The 19,233-nt window shown below is 39.8% G+C and overlaps 2 protein-coding genes across 2 annotated transcripts; both read left to right on the top strand.

Annotated features, from left to right (window-relative positions):
* The first annotated feature begins 3,318 nt into the window (after positions 1–3,318).
* LOC124255122 (phospholipase A and acyltransferase 3-like) lies at positions 3,319–9,024 on the top strand. The gene is made up of 5 exons (XM_046688962.1): positions 3,319–3,455; positions 5,408–5,562; positions 6,478–6,628; positions 8,101–8,230; positions 8,950–9,024. The coding sequence occupies exons 2-5, from the start codon at positions 5,448–5,450 to the stop codon at positions 9,022–9,024; spliced, it is 471 nt and encodes a 156-aa protein (XP_046544918.1). The 5' UTR covers positions 3,319–3,455; positions 5,408–5,447.
* A 4,947-nt stretch (positions 9,025–13,971) lies between these two features.
* Positions 13,972–19,233, top strand: LOC124255117 (carbohydrate sulfotransferase 11-like). Its single transcript, XM_046688959.1, has 4 exons — positions 13,972–14,228; positions 15,238–15,325; positions 15,558–15,598; positions 17,435–19,233. Exons 2-4 carry the CDS (start codon positions 15,250–15,252, stop codon positions 18,374–18,376), a joined length of 1,059 nt encoding a protein of 352 aa, XP_046544915.1. The 5' UTR covers positions 13,972–14,228; positions 15,238–15,249; the 3' UTR covers positions 18,377–19,233.

Raw genomic sequence — 19,233 nt, 5'->3', positions numbered from 1 at the left:
ACAAATATATGCTCATGATACAGTCACAATTGTACAACCCACTCTGATTTTAGCAGAGAACTCTTATAAATGTGGAAAGGGTTTTGTGGCTTATTTAATAGGTACTGTTTTGTGAACACCTTAGGTAGTTCATATTAGGACATATTTTCATATTGTATTACTTGAATCTATTTGTTTTAGCACAAGATATTCCTCTGTCACATGTTGAGCAGACAAATGGCCATGTAACTTCTCCCTTTGATGAACTCCCCGCGGCGTAAAACCATACTCACTCACTTTGATGAATTATTTTGTTCCGCTTTACGAATGACCGTTTTAAGTTTGTTTATGCAAGCTGACAAATTAAGTCACGCTATTTGCGTGAGTTTGGCATGGCAGACAGACAGACAGGTTTATTCAGTAAACGGCCACAGGCCCATCATACAGTCATCTGCATATGATATAGATTGTTTAGTGCACATGCTGTGTAAGAGGAACATTTCTAATGCGCTGAAGTACATGATACAGAAACATACTGACATCTCTTATGATACAATCATTATGTGTTTTCATAATGTTAATAAAATTGGCATTTGGATCCAAAATCAGTAAAATATCTCCCTTTCATGAACTCCCCGTCGTGATTTTGCTTGGACATTGCTAAAAAGCGGCGTAAAACCATACTCACTCACTTTGATGAATTATTTTGTTCCGCTTTACAGATGGCGGTTTTAAGGTTGTTTATGCAAGCTGACAAATTAAGTCACGCTATTTGCGTCAGGTTGGCATGAAGGAACTATTGTCCTATTGTCTACCTACTAGCAGAGACTTTTATAATGCGAAATAATTCGAATCGTGTAGCGGAATACAACTCCACTCTAACACTGGAAATATAGCGCGCTATATCTCAGACTGCTTGTACTTCTATATGCTGATGACACAGTTCTCCTTGCAGACTCACATGATGATTTACAAAATGCTCTCAATAATTTTACTACGTATTGTACAACATGGAAACTTAAAGTAAATACTGATAAAACTAAGATAGTGATTTTTAGTTCTGGACCTGCACATGATTACAAAAAACACTTTTATCTCAATGACCAGATAATAGAGATTACTGATTCATATAAGTATTTAGGAATATTATTACATAGAAATGGGCGTTTGAACTTTGCCATTAAACACGTTGCAGAACTCGGCTTGAAAGCATCTATATCATTGCTAAAACGAGCTAGAAATATAAAGTTACCGTTAGATACCATACTCTCTGCATTTGATTCACTGGTTTTACCAGTCTTACTGTATGGATGTGAAATATGGGGATTCGAAAATTGCGATATCATTGAACGTCTTCACCTTAAATTCCTTAAATTAGCTACCGGTATTAGATATAACACCCCGAACTTTATGGTTTATGGAGAACTTGGAAGACAACCTATTCAGCTCCAAATCTCTAAACGATTAATCACTTATTGGTGCAAATTGAAATTCTCCCATTCAAACAACAAAATAGCAGCTTTCATCTTAGATCATATCATGGACGATACTCCCTGGCTAAAGCATGTTAAACATATATTTTGTAAATGCGGCTTACCAGATGTATTTGTAAACCCCTTTCATTATACTCAATCCTGGATCATAACAAAATCTGAATCAATCCTGAAAGACCAGTTTTACAATCGTGGACCAGTGAAATAAATAATTCATCAAAAGGACAATATTATAAGATTTTTAAAAAATCTCCTTCACTCGACAAATACGTACTGCTATCAGAAAATATATGGAAACATATTCTATTTTTTAAATCATCTAACCATAAATTGCCAATAGAAAGTGGGAGATGGACAAATCTCGCAAGAAATGAAAGAGTATGTAACCTCTGTAACTCGCAGTTAACTGGGGATGAATTCCATTATATCTCTAGATGTTCATATTTTAGCCAACAACGTATTACTCTCCTAGAAAATAGTGTTTGTTCCTTCCCTAATCTCTCTACATATACAAAATTGGTGTCAAGTACTAAAATTTCAACAATCAAGCCCCTATCTAAATTTGTCAAATGTATATGTTCTAGTTTTCAGTAATTGCGTATATTCCCTGTCATCTTCTTGCATATTTTGTATATTATGCATTCCATTTTATGTACTCATGTGCCACCGGAGGTGGTTCCATCTTTTGAGTAATAAACTCTGAGTGTGTGTTACACCGCAGTTGATTTATCTAACATCCGATGCCAGGATGACATAACACAGTGTAAGAGGAAGGCCAAGTGTGAAGAGCTGCCTTAGGTAGGAGACGTCAGTGATATGAAGGAAAATGTTGGTATGTTTCGTGACTTGGCACACAATAGTTATAAAGTAGGAAAAATAAAATGTGATTCAGAAGATCTAAGTTTGTCAGTCGGTATTTGTAAGAGGCGAATAAATGTCTCGGTGGGGTGTTTGATTGTGTGTAACCCTAACCGAGGACACAGCGCTTTACCCCCTGGGTGCCAGAGGGACATATATGTCCTTTTTCTTCAACCCTCACTTTGAAGTCCAGTCAAATTCTAAATATATCACGCACACAAATACACTTCACAGTTTTGAATTCTGCAGTGGTAGTTGCACTTATATTTATACCAACGGATAGGAAATTGGATATTCTACATTTCTGTGTAATTTTATAGCCGTACACAGATCCAGGACCACGCGAGCGCAATTCTCGCACAGCGTTCACTTTTCAAACTTTATGAAATGTGCGTCTGAAAAAAAACTCGGCATCCAGGGGGTTAAGGAATCAGTCGGCTATTTGCAGCGCCCCACTCATTTCTGATAACTAGAGGGCGGTTTCAAGATAATTCCATCCATTTTAGTTCTAACACTTTGATGTATTCATCATTGTCAGATTTAGTCAGTGTGCACATAATAAACGTGGTGAAGATTTAAAAGGGACATACTACTTCTGGCGATGGTGTAAGTTCAAGGAGTGATTTTATTAACCTTTGACCTAGAGGAACTTCACCTGGTTCAAATAATGAATTTCTTTCACGAAAAAAACAGCGTAAATTGAGTTGAATTAGAACGGGAATAACTTTACTGTGTGCGACGAATTGGGGACGTATACCGGTGGTTTTATAGACTCAATTTTTTTAGTTACATCGGCGACGAGTAAATTTGCGGCTACATAACCACCGGTGTCCGTCCCCAATTCGTCAAACAGTACCGTTATCCCCTAAGTATATGGCGCTGCGCACACAAAAGTTACACAGAAAAATACGCGCGATATGAGTAGGGTACGACGCGATAAATATAGTTCAGTCTCTAATCGAGAAGTGAAATAGCGCCGACCACACTGAAAAGGGATATTTCCGTCGCGCGCAGTGAGGATTTCTCGGGAATACATGCCTGGGAAAACCCAGGTCAAGATGACACAAGACGTTGTGCAGGAGCCACGAAAGGCAGTCGGGAGGGGAGTACACCGCACAGCTCAAGGCAAGGAATGTAAGAGTTTGTATGTTTGTATAGCTCCTCTGTCACATGCGATCTGACACAGATTAATAACATGTTATTGTATATAAAGTGTATAGCGTATTTTAGGAACAAACAATTCATTTTTAAATTTGTCATATAGTTTCTGTAAGTTTGTGAATAATTGTGTGAAAGTTTGCGTTTCACTCTTGTTCGCTGGTGATTCAGTATCGGTAAGTTTGTGATTCAGTAGTGTAGGCCAGTGACTACTTATTGTGCATGTAAGTTTGTGATTTAATGTTTGTAAATTTGTAAATCACTATTAGTAAGTTTGTGACTCACTTTTTCGTGTAATTCGAACATCATACCACAACTTGAACGTGTTTATCGTTTAGGTGTATCTTGAGTGAGTGAGTTAGAGAGCTCAGTTTTACGACGCTTTTAGCAATATTCCAGCAATATCACGGCGGGGACCGTTTCTTGAGTGAGTGAGTGAGTGAGTTTAGTTTTACTACGCTTTTAGCAATGTTCCAGCAATATCACGGCGGGGACCGTTTCTTGAGTGAGTGAGGAGTGAGTGAGTTTAGTTCTACGCCGCTTTTAGCAATGTTCCAGCAATATCACGGCGGGGACCGTTTCTTGAGTGAGTGAGGGAGTGAGTGAGTTTAGTTCTACGCCGCTTTTAGCAATGTTCCAGCAATATCACGGCGGGGGTACCGTTTCCAAAAATAACGTTCTGTAAAAGTTCCTGTTACTGATTTCGTGTGTGTGTCTGTGTCTGTTTGTGTGCTTTGTGCTTCAGTATTTGTAATCTTGTGATTCCATGTTTGTAAGTTTGTGATTCCATGTTTGCAAGTTTGTGATTCCATGTTTGCAAGTTTGTGATTCCATGTTTGTAAGTTTGTGATTCCATGTTTGCAAGTTTGTGGTTCCATGTTTGTAAGTTTGTGATTCAGTATTCGTAAGCTTAATATTCTGTACAAGTAAATTTGCGATTCACTTCTTCGTGTAATTTGAACAGTGTGCCCCAGCTGGAAGTTGTCGAAACATGTACAAGGTATATCGGGAATTACATTACAAGCAATGTATTTTTGTTTTCAATACACTCGGTAATTCCGGATTTGACTTGGTTCTGTAAATACACCATGGACGGACTAGGACACGATATCTGTGATCGTTGTTGAAATGTCTGACAACACGACATGTAGAACATGTAGTTACTCAACACATTAACCTGTTAGTATACTGACTGACTGACTGACTGACTGACTGAGTTTGGTTTTACGCCGCTTTTAGCAACATTCCAGCAACATCACGGCGGGGGACACCAGAATGGGCTTCACACATTGTGCCTATGTGGGGATTCGAACCCGGGTCTTCGGCGTGACGAGCCAACGCTTTAACCACTAGGCTACCACACCGCCCCTGTTAGTATACACAAGTATACGCCACTAACGCGTCTATTCGTTATACAATATGAATGACACTGACGCACGATTTTATACACTACAACCTCTAGACCAAGACTTAAAGTTAGATTCAAACCCTAGAACATTTCTTTTAAGCGCAAATCATTTTATGTAATCACTATGGTGCTTGTTTGACCCTGTGCATCTGATGAGATTCGTCCTCAGTAACTTGATTTTTTTTTAATCAACCAGATAGATCTCACTCGATGGTTTGGAGATTGCGAATACCGTAAACTACGTTTGTAACGAACTATTTCTTCCCGGCCACTTACTGTATATGTTTGTCGAAAATCGTATGACCAAACGGTTGTAACGATTGTAACATCAGTAGCTGACTATGTATCTGTTAAATATGTTATCACAAAATGGTTTCTTTGGCCGCCGGGAAATGTCTTTAGGATTAAATATAGTCGACCGATACTCATAAACACGCTATGCCAATGACATTTAATGTCACTAATTTTAAACAATGCATCAAAATAGTTCATTTTACCTTTTGGTTTACAGCGTGACATCTCCACGGGATACTTGATCACCGATCACTACCATGGCAACGATGGCAACGACCCAAGAGCACAACGACGCCGTGTTGTCCAGCTTGGAGCCCGGTGACCAGGTGGAATTTGGGAGAGTGTTGTATTCTCACTGGGGCGTGTACATTGGTAGGCAAATATTCACTGGTTCTCTTTGACAATTTGAAATAAAATAAATGAGAGATTCGTATTTCCTTTATTGTCCCCTTTATATGAACTACAATGAATGGTCTCGGTCCACCTTTGGTTAGTACTGTACAATATTCCAACGTAATTTAGGTAATCACCCAGTAACACTGAAAAACAAAAAGCAATTCTTTCCCATCTACTACACATCGCCAAGTAACATCTATTGATCAGAACTAATGCATCCCATCTGCTATACACTGTAATATCTCATTAATATTCACTGATCAGAATCCATTCGTTCCCATCTGCTATACATTGCAATCGTCCATTAACATCGATTGATCAGAATTAATGCATCCCATCTGCTATTAACTGTAATTTCATTAATATTCACTGATCAGAATCCATTCGTACCCAACTGCTACAAATTGCAACCGTCCATTAACATCTATTGATCAGAATTAATGCATCCCATCTGCTATACACTGTAATATCTCATTAATATTCACTGATCAGAATCCATTCGTTCCCATCTGCTATACATTGCAATCGTCCATTAACATCTATTGATCAGAACTAATGCATCCCATCTGCTATACATTGTAATATCTCATTAATATTCACTGATCAGAATCCATTCGTTCCCATCTGCTATACATTGCAATCGTCCATTAACATCTGATGATCAGAATTAATGCTTCCCATCTGCTTGAAACTATAATCCCTAAGTAATATACACTGATCAATATCCATTCATTTCCATCTATTATACATTGCAATCGCCCATTAACATATATTGATCGAAATCAGTTCCCCTCATCTGCCATACAGTGTAATCAGTAGGTAACACTATAAGAATTCCGTCCAGTGTTGAATGAGACAAACATGTAATAAGTTGGAACATTATGTCCACAGGTGATGGTTACGTGATTCACCTGGCCAGTCTCGATGGTGAGAGCTTTAGAAAGACTGAAAAAGCCGTTGTACGTAGAGACAAAATCCAGGATGTTGCTAAGAAATGCAAGATGAACAAAAACAACTCAAAAGGCCGGAGATACAGACTAAAGTAAGAAACAAATGAAAGAATGAAGTACTTGTGGAAGAAACTAGACCCCATATGTAATCCTCTCACTGTAGTCAGAGTTGAGAACATAAGATACCGTTTCTGTCAAGGGGTGGTGCTGAGAATCTGCTTAGGACTGCCTGCTTTATTGAGGCATCTTTCAAATTTGAATATATTTACGCTTTGTTGATAACCTTAGTAGTATGAGCAATAATACACAGTTCTACTCTTTTTGGTTTGGGAAAGGGATGTTGAAGATTTGAGAGCTGGCTTCTGGTTGTAGGTTTTGTTCTCTTTAAACCATCTACGGAGTGAAAAATCATGGACGTCAATAGATTCTTTAACATGAAACTATATTATACACAAGAGTTACCCTGGACATGTTAACTCTTGTAAGAACTAAAGTTTGTTCTGTTTGCTATAGACTAAAGTTTGTTCTGTTTGCTATAGACTAAAGTTTATTCTGTTTGCTAAGACTAAAGTATATTCTGTTTGTTACAGGCTAAAGTTTGTTCTGTTTGTTTCAGACTAATGTTTGTTCTGTTTGTTTCAGACTAATGTTTGTTCTGTTGTTATATACTAAAGTTTGCTCTGTTTGGTATAAACTAAAGTTTGTTCTGTTTGGTATAAACTAAAGTGTGTTCTGTTTGGTAGAGACTAACGTTTGTTCTGTTTGTTACAGACTAAAGTTTGTTCTGTTTGTCGCAGACTAAAGTTTGTTCTGTTTGTCACAGACTAAAGTTTGCTCTGTTTGTTTTAGACTAAAGTTTGCTCTGTTTGTTACACACTGAAGTTTGGTCTCTTTGATTTAGACAAATAGAGTGTTTGTTATAGACTAAAGTTTGTTCTGTTTGTTTTAGACTAATAGACTGTTTGTTATAGACTGAAGTTTGTTCTGTTTGTTTTAGACTAAAAGACTGTTTGCTATAGACTAAAGTTTGTTCTGTTTGTCACAGACTAAAGTTTGTTCTGTTTGGTATAGACTAAAGTTTGTTCTTTTTGTCACAGGCTAAAGTTTGTTCTGTTTGGTATAGACTAAAGTTTGTTTTTGTTTGTTTTAGACTAAAGTTTGTTCTGTTTGTTATAGTCTAAAGTGTGTTGTGTTTGCCACAGACTGTTCTGTTTGGTATAGAGTAAAGTTTGTTCTGTTTGGTATAGAGTAAAGTTTGTTTTGTTTGTTTTAGACTAATGTTTGTTCTGTTTGTTATAGGCTAAATTTGTTCTGTTTGGTATGGACTAAAGTTTTTTCTGTTTGTTTTAGTCTAAGGTTTGTTCTGTTTGTCACAGACTAAAGTTTTTTGCTCTGTTTGGTATAGAGGAAATTTTGTTCTGTTTGGTATACACGAAAGTTTGTTCTGTTTGTTATAGTCTAAGGTTTGTTCTGTTTGTCACAGACTAAAGTTTTTTTGCTCTGTTTGGTATAGAGGAAATTAGACTAAGGTTTGTCCTGCTAATACATGTTATCCACTTTGCAGAACCTTCAGCAAATCGGAGATCGTGGAGAGAGCCAAGAGCCAGCTTGGCAGAAGGGATATAACATGCTTGCCAGCAACTGTGAACACTTCGTGTCGTGGTGCTGCTATGACATTGAAAATAAGTGACCAGGTGGGAATCGTTTCATTCGTTTCCAAAGTAGATGTGACATGTGTTCTGTTCAGTATGATTCTGTAAAAGGCACACCGACGGTGATGGGGTCCAACGACAATGCATTCACCCTCTCTTAACAATGACATATGTGTGTAAATATCACGTGTCAAGCTCATATATATTTCACCCATTTATTTCAGCCAAACATATGGAATATGGTACATGTTTTTGAAGTATATCTTTTTTATCACAGCAGAAACAGTATATGTTCACAAGGCGACATAACCATACAACCTGTAAATAAAACACTTGCAAATATGAAACGTAGCCACCAAGATGTAAATGAGTAAAATGTTAGTAAATGATTATGTTCCAAAACGATTTCCACTTCAGTTTTAATGCGTGACCAATATCAAACTGCTGAGGCACCAACATGGGTTCTCATTAAAACGTTCCCACAGAAAAATGTAAAGTTATAACAAAAGCTACAAACATCCCTGTAGGTGAACACAATTACAATTGGTATCTAGATGTAAACTGACGTACAAGAGAAAGTGCACACCTGATGCTTTGGTAAAATGGGGGTTTTGCTATAACAACGTAATATTTAGAACAGTGTTTTGATTGTGATTGCAATAACACCATAGATGTGTGTACTTTCTTTTGTACATCAATATATATTCCTTTTGGTTCGGAAAGGTGAGTTCATGGTAAAGGTACATTTTTTGTCTTTGTAGGTGAACGATGGCATAGAACTGACGACGAGGGCGGCTGAAATGTTCTTCGATTGGTTACTGGAAAAGACTAAATGAGAAGAACTTGGAAAGGTCTAAGTCTTGAGAAAGATTCTTTACAGAATCCGGGCAGCTGTAGTTACCACTGGTGTAGATATGATACTACACCGAGTTCGATTCCGTAGATTAACAAACACCTTTTTGTAGCGGGATGACATTTGTAATTGGATGATTTAGTGTAAGCTTGTTGTGTAAGATGTACACCAAGTAATTGAAACTGACCATATTTTTCAATATTTAGTGTACTATTCGCACAATAACATCTGCTGAATGTTTGCAGAGATATTTTCAAGTAGGTGACTTTTGGTGCGGCACTGGGGTTGGTATGTGCAACTTTCGGTACTCTTTTATTGTGGCTGAAAGGCCATACTGTGCATACACATACACTTCAAGACTATTGACGAACTGGTTATTGTCAAGACAATATTTAGTTGCTATTGAAGTCCATGGGAAAACATTTGGTGTTTTTTTAACCTGTAACAGACAACGAATAAATAACTTCTCTGTTTCATAGTACCTACTTATATTTTCCAGTACTTTTGCGAGATGTATAATTTTTTCCACTAGGTGTGTCATGTAATCTAAACGGTACATTAGTAGCTGAAAGTTGCATATCGTCACAGTCAGTATTATTCAGTATATAGTTTTGCATTTTCAAATTGAAACAATGTTTTTCACATCAATCAAATATACACTTGTATAGCGCTTGTATGCAGCAATTTGTTGAAGCTAAAACGCTCTTTGATTCATGGAGACTGTATAGTCCTTACAGGGGCGGTGGGGTACCCCAGTGGTTAAAGCTTTGGCTCGTCACGCCGAAGACACGGGTTCGATTCTACATGGGCACAATGTGTTAAGCCCATTTCTGGTGTCCCCGCCGTGATATTGCTGGAATATTACTAAAAGCGGCGTAAAACTAAACTCAGTCAGTCAGTCCAGTATAGTCCTTGCAGATTTTGCTGAACCAATCGGTTCCCAGCGAAGATTTCAAAGTGCTTTCTGTTGGTGGGACATTGTTACACCGACCTGGACAAGATGTTTATGGCTAATCTCCAAATGTTTGTTTACAGGATTTAGATGTTTGAAGACATTTCTAATCTCGTTATCGTCGTGACAGTATAGGCCTGCAGAGGATCAGCAAGATAAACCGGAGCCAATGAGCGAGTGAGTTCAGGTTTACGCTGCACTCAGCAGCATTCCAGCTCTATGGCAGCAGTCTGCATCAACACATTCTTGTTGTAAGATGTGTGGTCAGTGTTTGCAATACTTTAATTTGCCAGATGTCCATCAGGGCCCTAAAATCTACAGGCCCTGAATGAAATCTGCAGGCCCATTTTGTTAAAGTCAAACCAATAAAAACAAAAAAACAGACTGTACACAGTTTCACATTGTTTCTACAAAATCAATTAGCAAAGCCTGTGGCGCAGCGAGACGTATTTATTTGTTAAAGACTGGTGTTGACATCCCTATGCGCAAAGCGCTAAACTACCAGGAAATGAAACTGTAAGTAATCGTAACATGATGGATCACGGATGATTCCCGGACGTTATTAAAGAAAAAAACAATAAGAGAAAGATTCCGGTTGAAAAAAAGACAGATAATTTACTGAAGGCCACAAGGACATACAAATATTCGAAACTGCCGGCCCGATACAATAACAACCGGCACTGGGCCTCCGGGCCGGCGATTATTTCGAACTCTGTTTGTGGTCCGAGTCGCTAATTTTGTTGAAGCATGTCATCATATCCAAAATGTGCAAGCTGATCTGATGATCCCGATCACTGGATTGTCTGGGCCAAGGCTCAATGTTTGTTATAGAACGCCTTTACAGAGCTGGACAGGTAAAACAACAAACAAAACATATACGCCATAAGATATATTTTACGTTCGCATCCTAAACTTCATAGGACTTTGTAGAAATATGTTTTGCGATTTTTCTGTCGCCTTTATTCAACCCTGATTGGAATAACTTCCATCGGGTTCCTTGCTGAAAGGTGTTCAGTATTACACGTGACCGGCTTAAGTCATGTTCTTTCTTACGCGCATTGCCATCAAATTTGCTGCGTACGACTAAACTATACTACAAACACAAAGTACGGAGCATCCTAAAATTTGATAGTCATATATAAACTAAAACGTGGTATGGTAATTTGTACTCTGAGGTAAATGCAACTTTTTGTGTGTTTAATGGGCACTTTAAACGACGTGTTAGAACTTCACAACTATACAATCAACTCTTCAAATTAAACGGCATTTGAAAAAGACATTAATGAAGTTCATGAGTTACGTCCCTTGGGGTCAGCAGGAACCTGTAAATCAGGTGTCGTATGCGACCTGCATTACTCCACGTTTCCTTCTACATTCAACCGTCCTGGTTGTTCTCTCACTCACGATCATCCATTTGTTTTATACAGAGACTACGCTACTGCTTCACTTTTAGGTTTAAGCACGTTTTAGTAATTCCTCCAGGTACTTCTTTCATCGAAAGGGGCGGTGGGGTAGCATAGTGGTTAAACCGTCCGCTCGTCAAGCTGAATTCCACGGTTCGATTCCCCACGTGGGTACAATGTGTGAAGCCCAATTCCGGTGTCCCCCGCCGTGATATTCCTAGAATATTGCTATAAGCGGCGTAAAAACATACTCACTCACTCACTCACTCACTCTTTCATCGAAACTTTATTGCATACTTTCAGCACACTTCTCCCAACTAGTGTTGGGAATAACCCTTTGTTCCCTCTCACTGGTGTTCATCCAACTGACTGACTGACTGACTGAGTTTAGTTTTACGCCGCTTTTAGCAATATTCCAGCAATATCACGGCGGGGGACACCAGAAATGGGCTTAACACATTGTGCCCATGTGGGGAATCGAACCCGGGCCTTCGGCGTGACGAGCCAACGCTTTAACCACTAGGCTACCCCACCGCCCCGGTGTTCATCCAAAACGTCGCACATGAATTATATATTTCACCAAAAAACTTTGAAGCACTGTATCACTTTCTGCACGGTTGCTTCTGAGGACGTAGCAACCCGTGCTTGTCGTAAAGGCGACTAACGGGATCGGGTGGTCAGGCTCGCTGACCTGGCTGACACATGTCATCGTATCCCAATTGCTCATGCTGTTGATCACTGGATTGTCTTTATGCAGGCTCTATTATTTACAGACCGCCGCCATATAGCTGAGATATCAATCAATCAATTTGACCAGTCTAAGTACTAGTAGTCGCAGGGGATATCGCCACCTACCTCGGAACCTGGATATGCATGAATGTGGTAAAAAAACAACATGGAAACAGTTAGTTCGCATTAATCTTCCAATCAATTAAACATGTAGTTATTGTAAAACATGTAAAATCAAATCATGAAATTAAACGGTTTTTAAGAACAGAAGTAAAATGTAACCAAATTGGCATACACACCTTCCTAATGTTCTTCATGATCGGCCCGCGTTGGCCCAGTCTTCTCAGTAGAAGCAATTTCCTCTGCAGAGTTGTGTCCCTTGAGCTTAACAGAAGCATATGGTTGTGGGTTCGTCCGCGGCCTTCATAACTTCTCGTTTTGCTGATAAAGTAACCTGTCGTGAAGTGAAATGACACTTTTCAATCGGCGTTAAAAAATTATCTCACGTCATGGAACGTGTGTATATTGCTCCACTGCCAACGCACATTGTAATCCTATCATGTTAGATCTCAGCGAGCATACTATGTCCTCCTGTGGTGGGAGAGACGATGGGTTAGCCTAGTGGTTAAAGCGGTCACTCACCGATCCGAAATCCCAGGTTCGATTCCCCACATGGGTACACTGTGTGAAGCCCATTTCTGGTGTCCCCCGCCGTGATATTGCTGGAATATTGCTAAAAGCGGCGTAAATCTAAACTCACTCACTCCAATGGTGCTAATTTGCTGGGATCGGACCATATTCTGTGGTGTCTGAAGTTACCAAAGTGCATTCCATTCAATGCGCTGGCGTTTTTGCTTGCAATTGACCATGCAACATGGTGACAGCTGTTTACTAATGACCAGCGGATGTCTCTAGCAGACCATGCATTTTCAATTTCAAAAGAAAAAGAGAGAGTGAAAAAACATGTTTAGATTAAATCAATGTAATTTCAATATTTATAATAAATACATATGCAGGAATTATAAACCTAACATCAACATTTCAAATTCTATCGATGTTAATGAATTTTCTGAAATTGTTTTGTATTTCAACATTTTAGGTAACCCGAGTCTGACCGCCTGCCCTGTCCATGTTACGGTAGAATTCTGACCGCGAACGCCACAGGGTGTATAGTGAGCTACGGTTATAACGAATTCGAAAGGTGTTGTTGCAACAGTTCTTCGTTATACGCATTTTAGTAGCCCGAGTCTGACCACATGACCAATATTTCTTACAGGTAGATCTACACCGGAATACCGCATGCCGTACAGTGAAGTACGGCTGTAACGAATACAACAGGCCCTCTAAGTTTGGTTCGTTATAACAGTACTTCCTTACGCGCATTTCGGTAGCCCGAGTCTGACCACATGACCCATATTTCTTACGGGTATATCTACCCCTGAATACCACATGCCGTACCTGAACTGCGGTTATGACGAATACAAAACGCCCACTAATTTTGGTTCGTTACAACAGTACATCGTTTTACGCATTATGGTAGCCCGAGTCTGACCACCTGGCCAGTCCTTCTTACGGGTATATCTAACCGAGAATGACATTAAGAAACTACGGTTATAACGAACTAAAATGCCACCAATTGTAGTTCGTTATAACAGTACCTCCTACACACATTTCGACTAAAACAGACAGACAGTGACAATGACCCAAGCACATGATATGAGTCAGTTCGTTATAACCGTGTTCGTCATAACCGTAGTTTACTGGGTGTCGAGACGTGGCTAAGCCTATCAACCGTTGAACAAACTCTTCGTTGGTACAGTAGCTGATAAGCCCCATGTCTAGCTGGGATGACATTCGTCACGTTAACGCCCCAGCTACCTCACATACAGGTCAAGAGACCCATTCTGCTTGTCGTTGTCTCGACAAGTAGACACATTCTAACAACAGCGTTAAGAGGGACGACCCATATAGCGGTCGCCCACTGCACAGGGAGGTAGGAGGGAGGTCACACGGAGGGCTGGACCTTGGCAAGGTAGACATGACCACCTGTGAAAAGTCTGACCCTGACCGTGATAATCATGTCGATGTGAAAGTCACCTTAAGGTGAGTAGGTTTATGTTTAGTTGCGATGTGCAAGCATATCAAAGCCAGTTACATATCTCCTTGTATAAACTGTTCGTTGTACAGGTGTTCCTGCTTAGGAAGGCCTCTTTGTTTACACACTTAAAAGTGCCGTGCAGCGTTCAAGGAGGGCTGTAGAGTCACGGTTGACCTGTATGTGACATATATGTATTCACTTACCCCACAGTGGGTCTGTGTTGAAGCGGTGTCGTCTCGGGACGCCGACCTTTCGTTTTTTTCACTAGTCTGTTGGATACATGATTGAATTGTGATTGTTGCCTCTGCAGTACATTGTCGTTTTACAATGCGGACAGGTTTGTGCATGTGTGGTTGATTTTATCATTCTTGATATGATAACCACATGTTTGGCAGAATGGAACCCTGGTTATGCAGACAGTATTGTTACCTGTGAAGTCTTAATTCACACTTTCGGATGCACATTCACATAGAAACTTTACTAACTTTCTTGCCTCCACCTGTTCTACAGGTCATTTTGCTGGTATATGTGGGAGGAGTAAGTAAGTAGGTATGTGAATGAATGAATGAATGAGTGAGTGAGGTGGGTGAGTCAGTCATGAGAGTCAATGGTCGGTTGAGTGAGACAGTAAGTCAGTGAGAGCAAGAGACAGATTCAGTGAGTGAGTGGGTGAGTGAGTGAGTGAGACAGTGAGTTGTGAGTCAGCAAGAGCGATAGACAGATTCAGTGAGTCAGTGAGAGCACTGCCACGACTGGCTTCACATAGTGCACCCCCATGTGGAATCAAACCCAGCTCCTCTGAGTCACCACCTTAACAATAACCAACGGGTAACCCAGTGGACCCTTCTTATATAATACCATCTCTAACGGACCACTGTTACAACACTGGAGGGAGGGCTGGGACGTTTGTTAGAGACTGTGTATATTTTCGGTTCTTAATGCAAGACTAACAATATTTTTACGAAAGAAGTGGGCGCACGGAAAAATAACCCTCAGTCACTCATTCTCTTGCAGACTTCTTGAAAGATGAGGACCTCGAAGCTGATCCTATCCATTGCAGCGATGGTTTCGGCGATTCCTTGTTTACTTCTGTATATATACAGTAAGTAACGCTGTCAATGTCAGTTGCTCTGTAACGGAAACATCAGTAATTTTCTGTCAAGGATTGCGTATCTTAGTTGTTCCAGGATCCACTGAAAATAGGTTCGACTCAATATTCCAGCTGTATGGCAACAGTCTGTAAATAGCCAAATCTAGACCAGACAATCCAGTGTTGAACATCGTATTTCCTTAATATTATCGTCAACCAAGGTCGTATGTCATACCTGTTTCAGATCCTGACCCAAGTCCAAGAAGTATGGATTTCACCAACAAGGTAACATAAAATAAAACAAAGTTTATTTATACTTTATTTTGCTTTGCATATGAAGCGTCTCATGTGATATAAAATTCCCATTTGATGTTATCTAGCGGGTAGATGAAGGCGTACCGAAAAATGTAAAATACCACCAAGAATAATTTATTCTGCAGTAATGCATTCGATACGGATATCACAATAGTGATTTCAACATTCAGACTGCAGTATTCCGCAACTGTTTTCAGCCAAGTAAAAGATTTTACTATCTTTTTTTGTTCATTCCATTTATCACGTGTGTACATTCTTTCACCCGAGAAAACATTTTTAAGGAATATATTGTAGCATTCCTGCATACCTACTCCAAGGGGAAAATATTTTGTGTCCATTTTCCCATGTTTCCAATATCATTCGACGTAAGCTAACAGGTTGGTCACATTTATGATATTTGTAATTGACGTCACTGTAGTCCAACTGCTTGAAATGTTATTCACATCAGTAATGAAGTTGTGAGGGAAGGGAATCATGACGTTTTATTATACTTGCTGAAGCCGAAAAAATGTAAAATATGATATAATAAAATAATATGTTATTATTCATTGATCATAGGCATGGGTGGTTCGAGTACCCTATAAAAGTGGGACAGGTGTGGACGGAGGCTAAATTTGTTAACATTAAGTAATCTCATTGTGACTTATTCCCTGTTCAGAAAAAATGACGTTGAAATGAATTCTCCATAGTCCAACGATGTAGAGATCTGAGGAAATATGACATGTACAAATCCTTTCCTAAACGGTGAATATCCCTTTCGTTATGAAGGATCACATTCCATGCCCACTGAAATGCTTGTGGTCAAATGATTGCTTTCATTTTTTGTGGGTAATGTATACGCCAACGCAGTACTTCACAAATATTCAGAAAAAATGAACTACCCGTTTCCATCCTGTTGATTATGTGTACTTTGAATCAATGGGTCAATTGGAAAATACGGAACCCCTGACGTCATTGTGAAGAGAAAGTGTTGCGAAAGATTAATCTAGGAGTGAGTGAGAAGGAAAATACAGTTTTAGATTGAGAACATGCTTGCTTAAACTATGCACTTCAAGGAAGCATTCCAGTCAGTCAGTGAATGATTGGGTGAGCGAAGAATGTTTCATGTAGCACGTGGCAATACTATATATCTAACTACATGCCAAGACCTGATAAATAATCGAATTAGCATATGTATTATTATATTTACTTGATTCTAGCTGATGACGCTGATAATCAGCCTCATCACTAACCTAGGGCGGTGGGGTAGCCTAGTGGTTAAAGCGTTCATTCGCCACGCTGAAGACCCGGGTTCGATTCCCCACATGGGTACAATATGTGAAGCCCATTTCCGGTGCCCCCTGCCGCGATATTGTCGGAATATTGCTAAAAGCGGCGTAAAACCCAACTCACTCCACCGTATACGTTGGATCATATTTTACGACCAACGTAGGGTCCTGGGGATCCATTCCAACCCTAAATCCCCACAGGGATATATAATCTTTTCATATGACCCGTCACTAACCTGGGGCGGTGGGGTAGCCTAGTGGCTGAAGACCCGGGTTCGATTCCCCACATGGGTACAATATGTGAAGCCCTATTTCTGGTGGCCTCCGCCGTGATATTGCTGGAATATTGCTAAAAGTGGCGTAAAAACATACTCACTCACTCACTCACTCATCACAAGCAAAACCCTTAACCTTGTTCCGAATGGGTACTCATTATTGAAGGTTTACTTTACCGATCTATTTTAGCTCGGACGTGTGAATCTGATGTCTGTACGTTTTGACTTCATACCATTTCTCTGATAATCCACATCTTCCCCAGGAATCAACGTATCCACTTCCTCCAGCCATGAAAGAGCAACAGAGAACCAGACATGAGCTAATCGCCAAGCACTGTCAGTCCGACCCTTCTGGAACGGCAACAAGTGTCGTGATAGACCCAAGATCAATGGTGTCCTTCTGCCAGAGCCACAAGATCGCTTCAACATTTTGGCTGCGGGTGTTCCATTTCCTCAGGTATTACAACCCAGGATACAACATCACCCGCTTCAACCCATTCACCGTAAGCAAATACGATGTTCACTTCAGCCAAAGAAAACTCAAGTTATATAATCTAAATGACGACAGAAACTTGATCTTCAAGACAACGCGGTTCATGTTCGCTAGAGAACCATATACAAGACTCTGGTCTCTGTTTCTAGACAAATTTGTTGTCCTTGATAAATATTTCCTGAAGACCTTCGGAGCCATGATTCTTAGAAGAAAAGGACACCATATGAAGAATCCATACGATTTTTGTCACAAGGATTACAGCAATGTGTCATTTCAGGATTTCTTGGATCTGATTGTGCATTGGGACAACGAAACTCATGGTGAAATGGATGACCATTTTGGAACCGTTATGCATCACTGCAGTCCATGCCGGTTTAAACCTGATTTTGTTGGTAAATTGGAAACGTTTGATCCAGACAGTAAATATATACTTCAGCTCCTTGGTCTAAGTGACTTTGTTCAAGTTCTGGAGCATGCAGACCATGTGCTTGAGGAGATGCACATGCTTATAGATTATAATTATTTACTCTTTGAACGAGACTTTAAGTCATGCTTTGTCCACTGTGTGAAAAAGACTTTAGACGCTTTTCAGATGAATGGATACCTGACCAGTTCATCCGTAGAGAGGTTAAAGTCCAAACTACCTCTACCAAAACTGATATTCACAAGAGATGTAACAAATGAGTATCGACGAAGCAAAACGAACATTTAGTCAGATGGCGAAAACCAAACGTAAATGGAAAATACATGCATTTGGGACAATAAGAAGAGATACACTTATGGCAATAGAGCAAATTTATGAAAGGGAGTTGGTAACATTTGGATACGACCTTTACCCAAAGGATGTCTTTCAGTGGATGTTCAAACACTGACAACATCTATGTTTGTTGATTAGCCATATGAAAAAACTTCCTGTTTTTCTTACCCGTGAAGATCCAGGTTAGAATTGTGGTCTTCAGGAACCCATGCTTGTCGTAAGAGGTAAGTAACAGGATCGGGTGGTCAGGCTCGCTGACTTGTTTAACACAAGTTATCGTATCCCAGTTGCGTAGATCGATGCTCATGATGCTGATCACTGGATCGTCTGGTCCAGACTCGATTATGTACAGACCGCCGCCATATAGCTGAGTGCGGCGTAAAACTAAACTCACTCACTCATGATGCTTCTGAGCAACATTATGATGATTTTGTGGTTACCAAGTGTGACGTCACGGAAGCGATGGTTGTACATGGAAAACATGCATGCGCTCACCATGCTCCACACATTCTCAGAGATACAATGATATAACTGTCTGTGACGTAAGCAGCAAACACTCATTCATGTCCTTTATTTATCCAGCAGGCTCCTTACATCAAGCAATTGTACCTCTAACTTGATCTTTCCATATAAACGTCGACAAGTCGCTACGATCGCTTAGTGGTACGGACCCCTGTCTTTAGTAAATCGTAATATGACAATTTTGTTTGTATATGAGACTCGCCAATGTTCACATGTATTACCTGCGAGGCTGTACAGTTCCTTTCATGTGTCGCATTCAATGTGAAGAGAATGATCGTTTGCGAAGATAA

Source organism: Haliotis rubra, unplaced genomic scaffold (genome assembly GCF_003918875.1).
Source record: "Haliotis rubra isolate DU_JTF1 unplaced genomic scaffold, ASM391887v1 Scf593, whole genome shotgun sequence".
In the NCBI taxonomy this organism is placed as follows: Eukaryota; Metazoa; Mollusca; class Gastropoda; order Lepetellida; family Haliotidae; genus Haliotis; species Haliotis rubra.
This window is presented reverse-complemented; position numbering and strand designations above follow the sequence as displayed.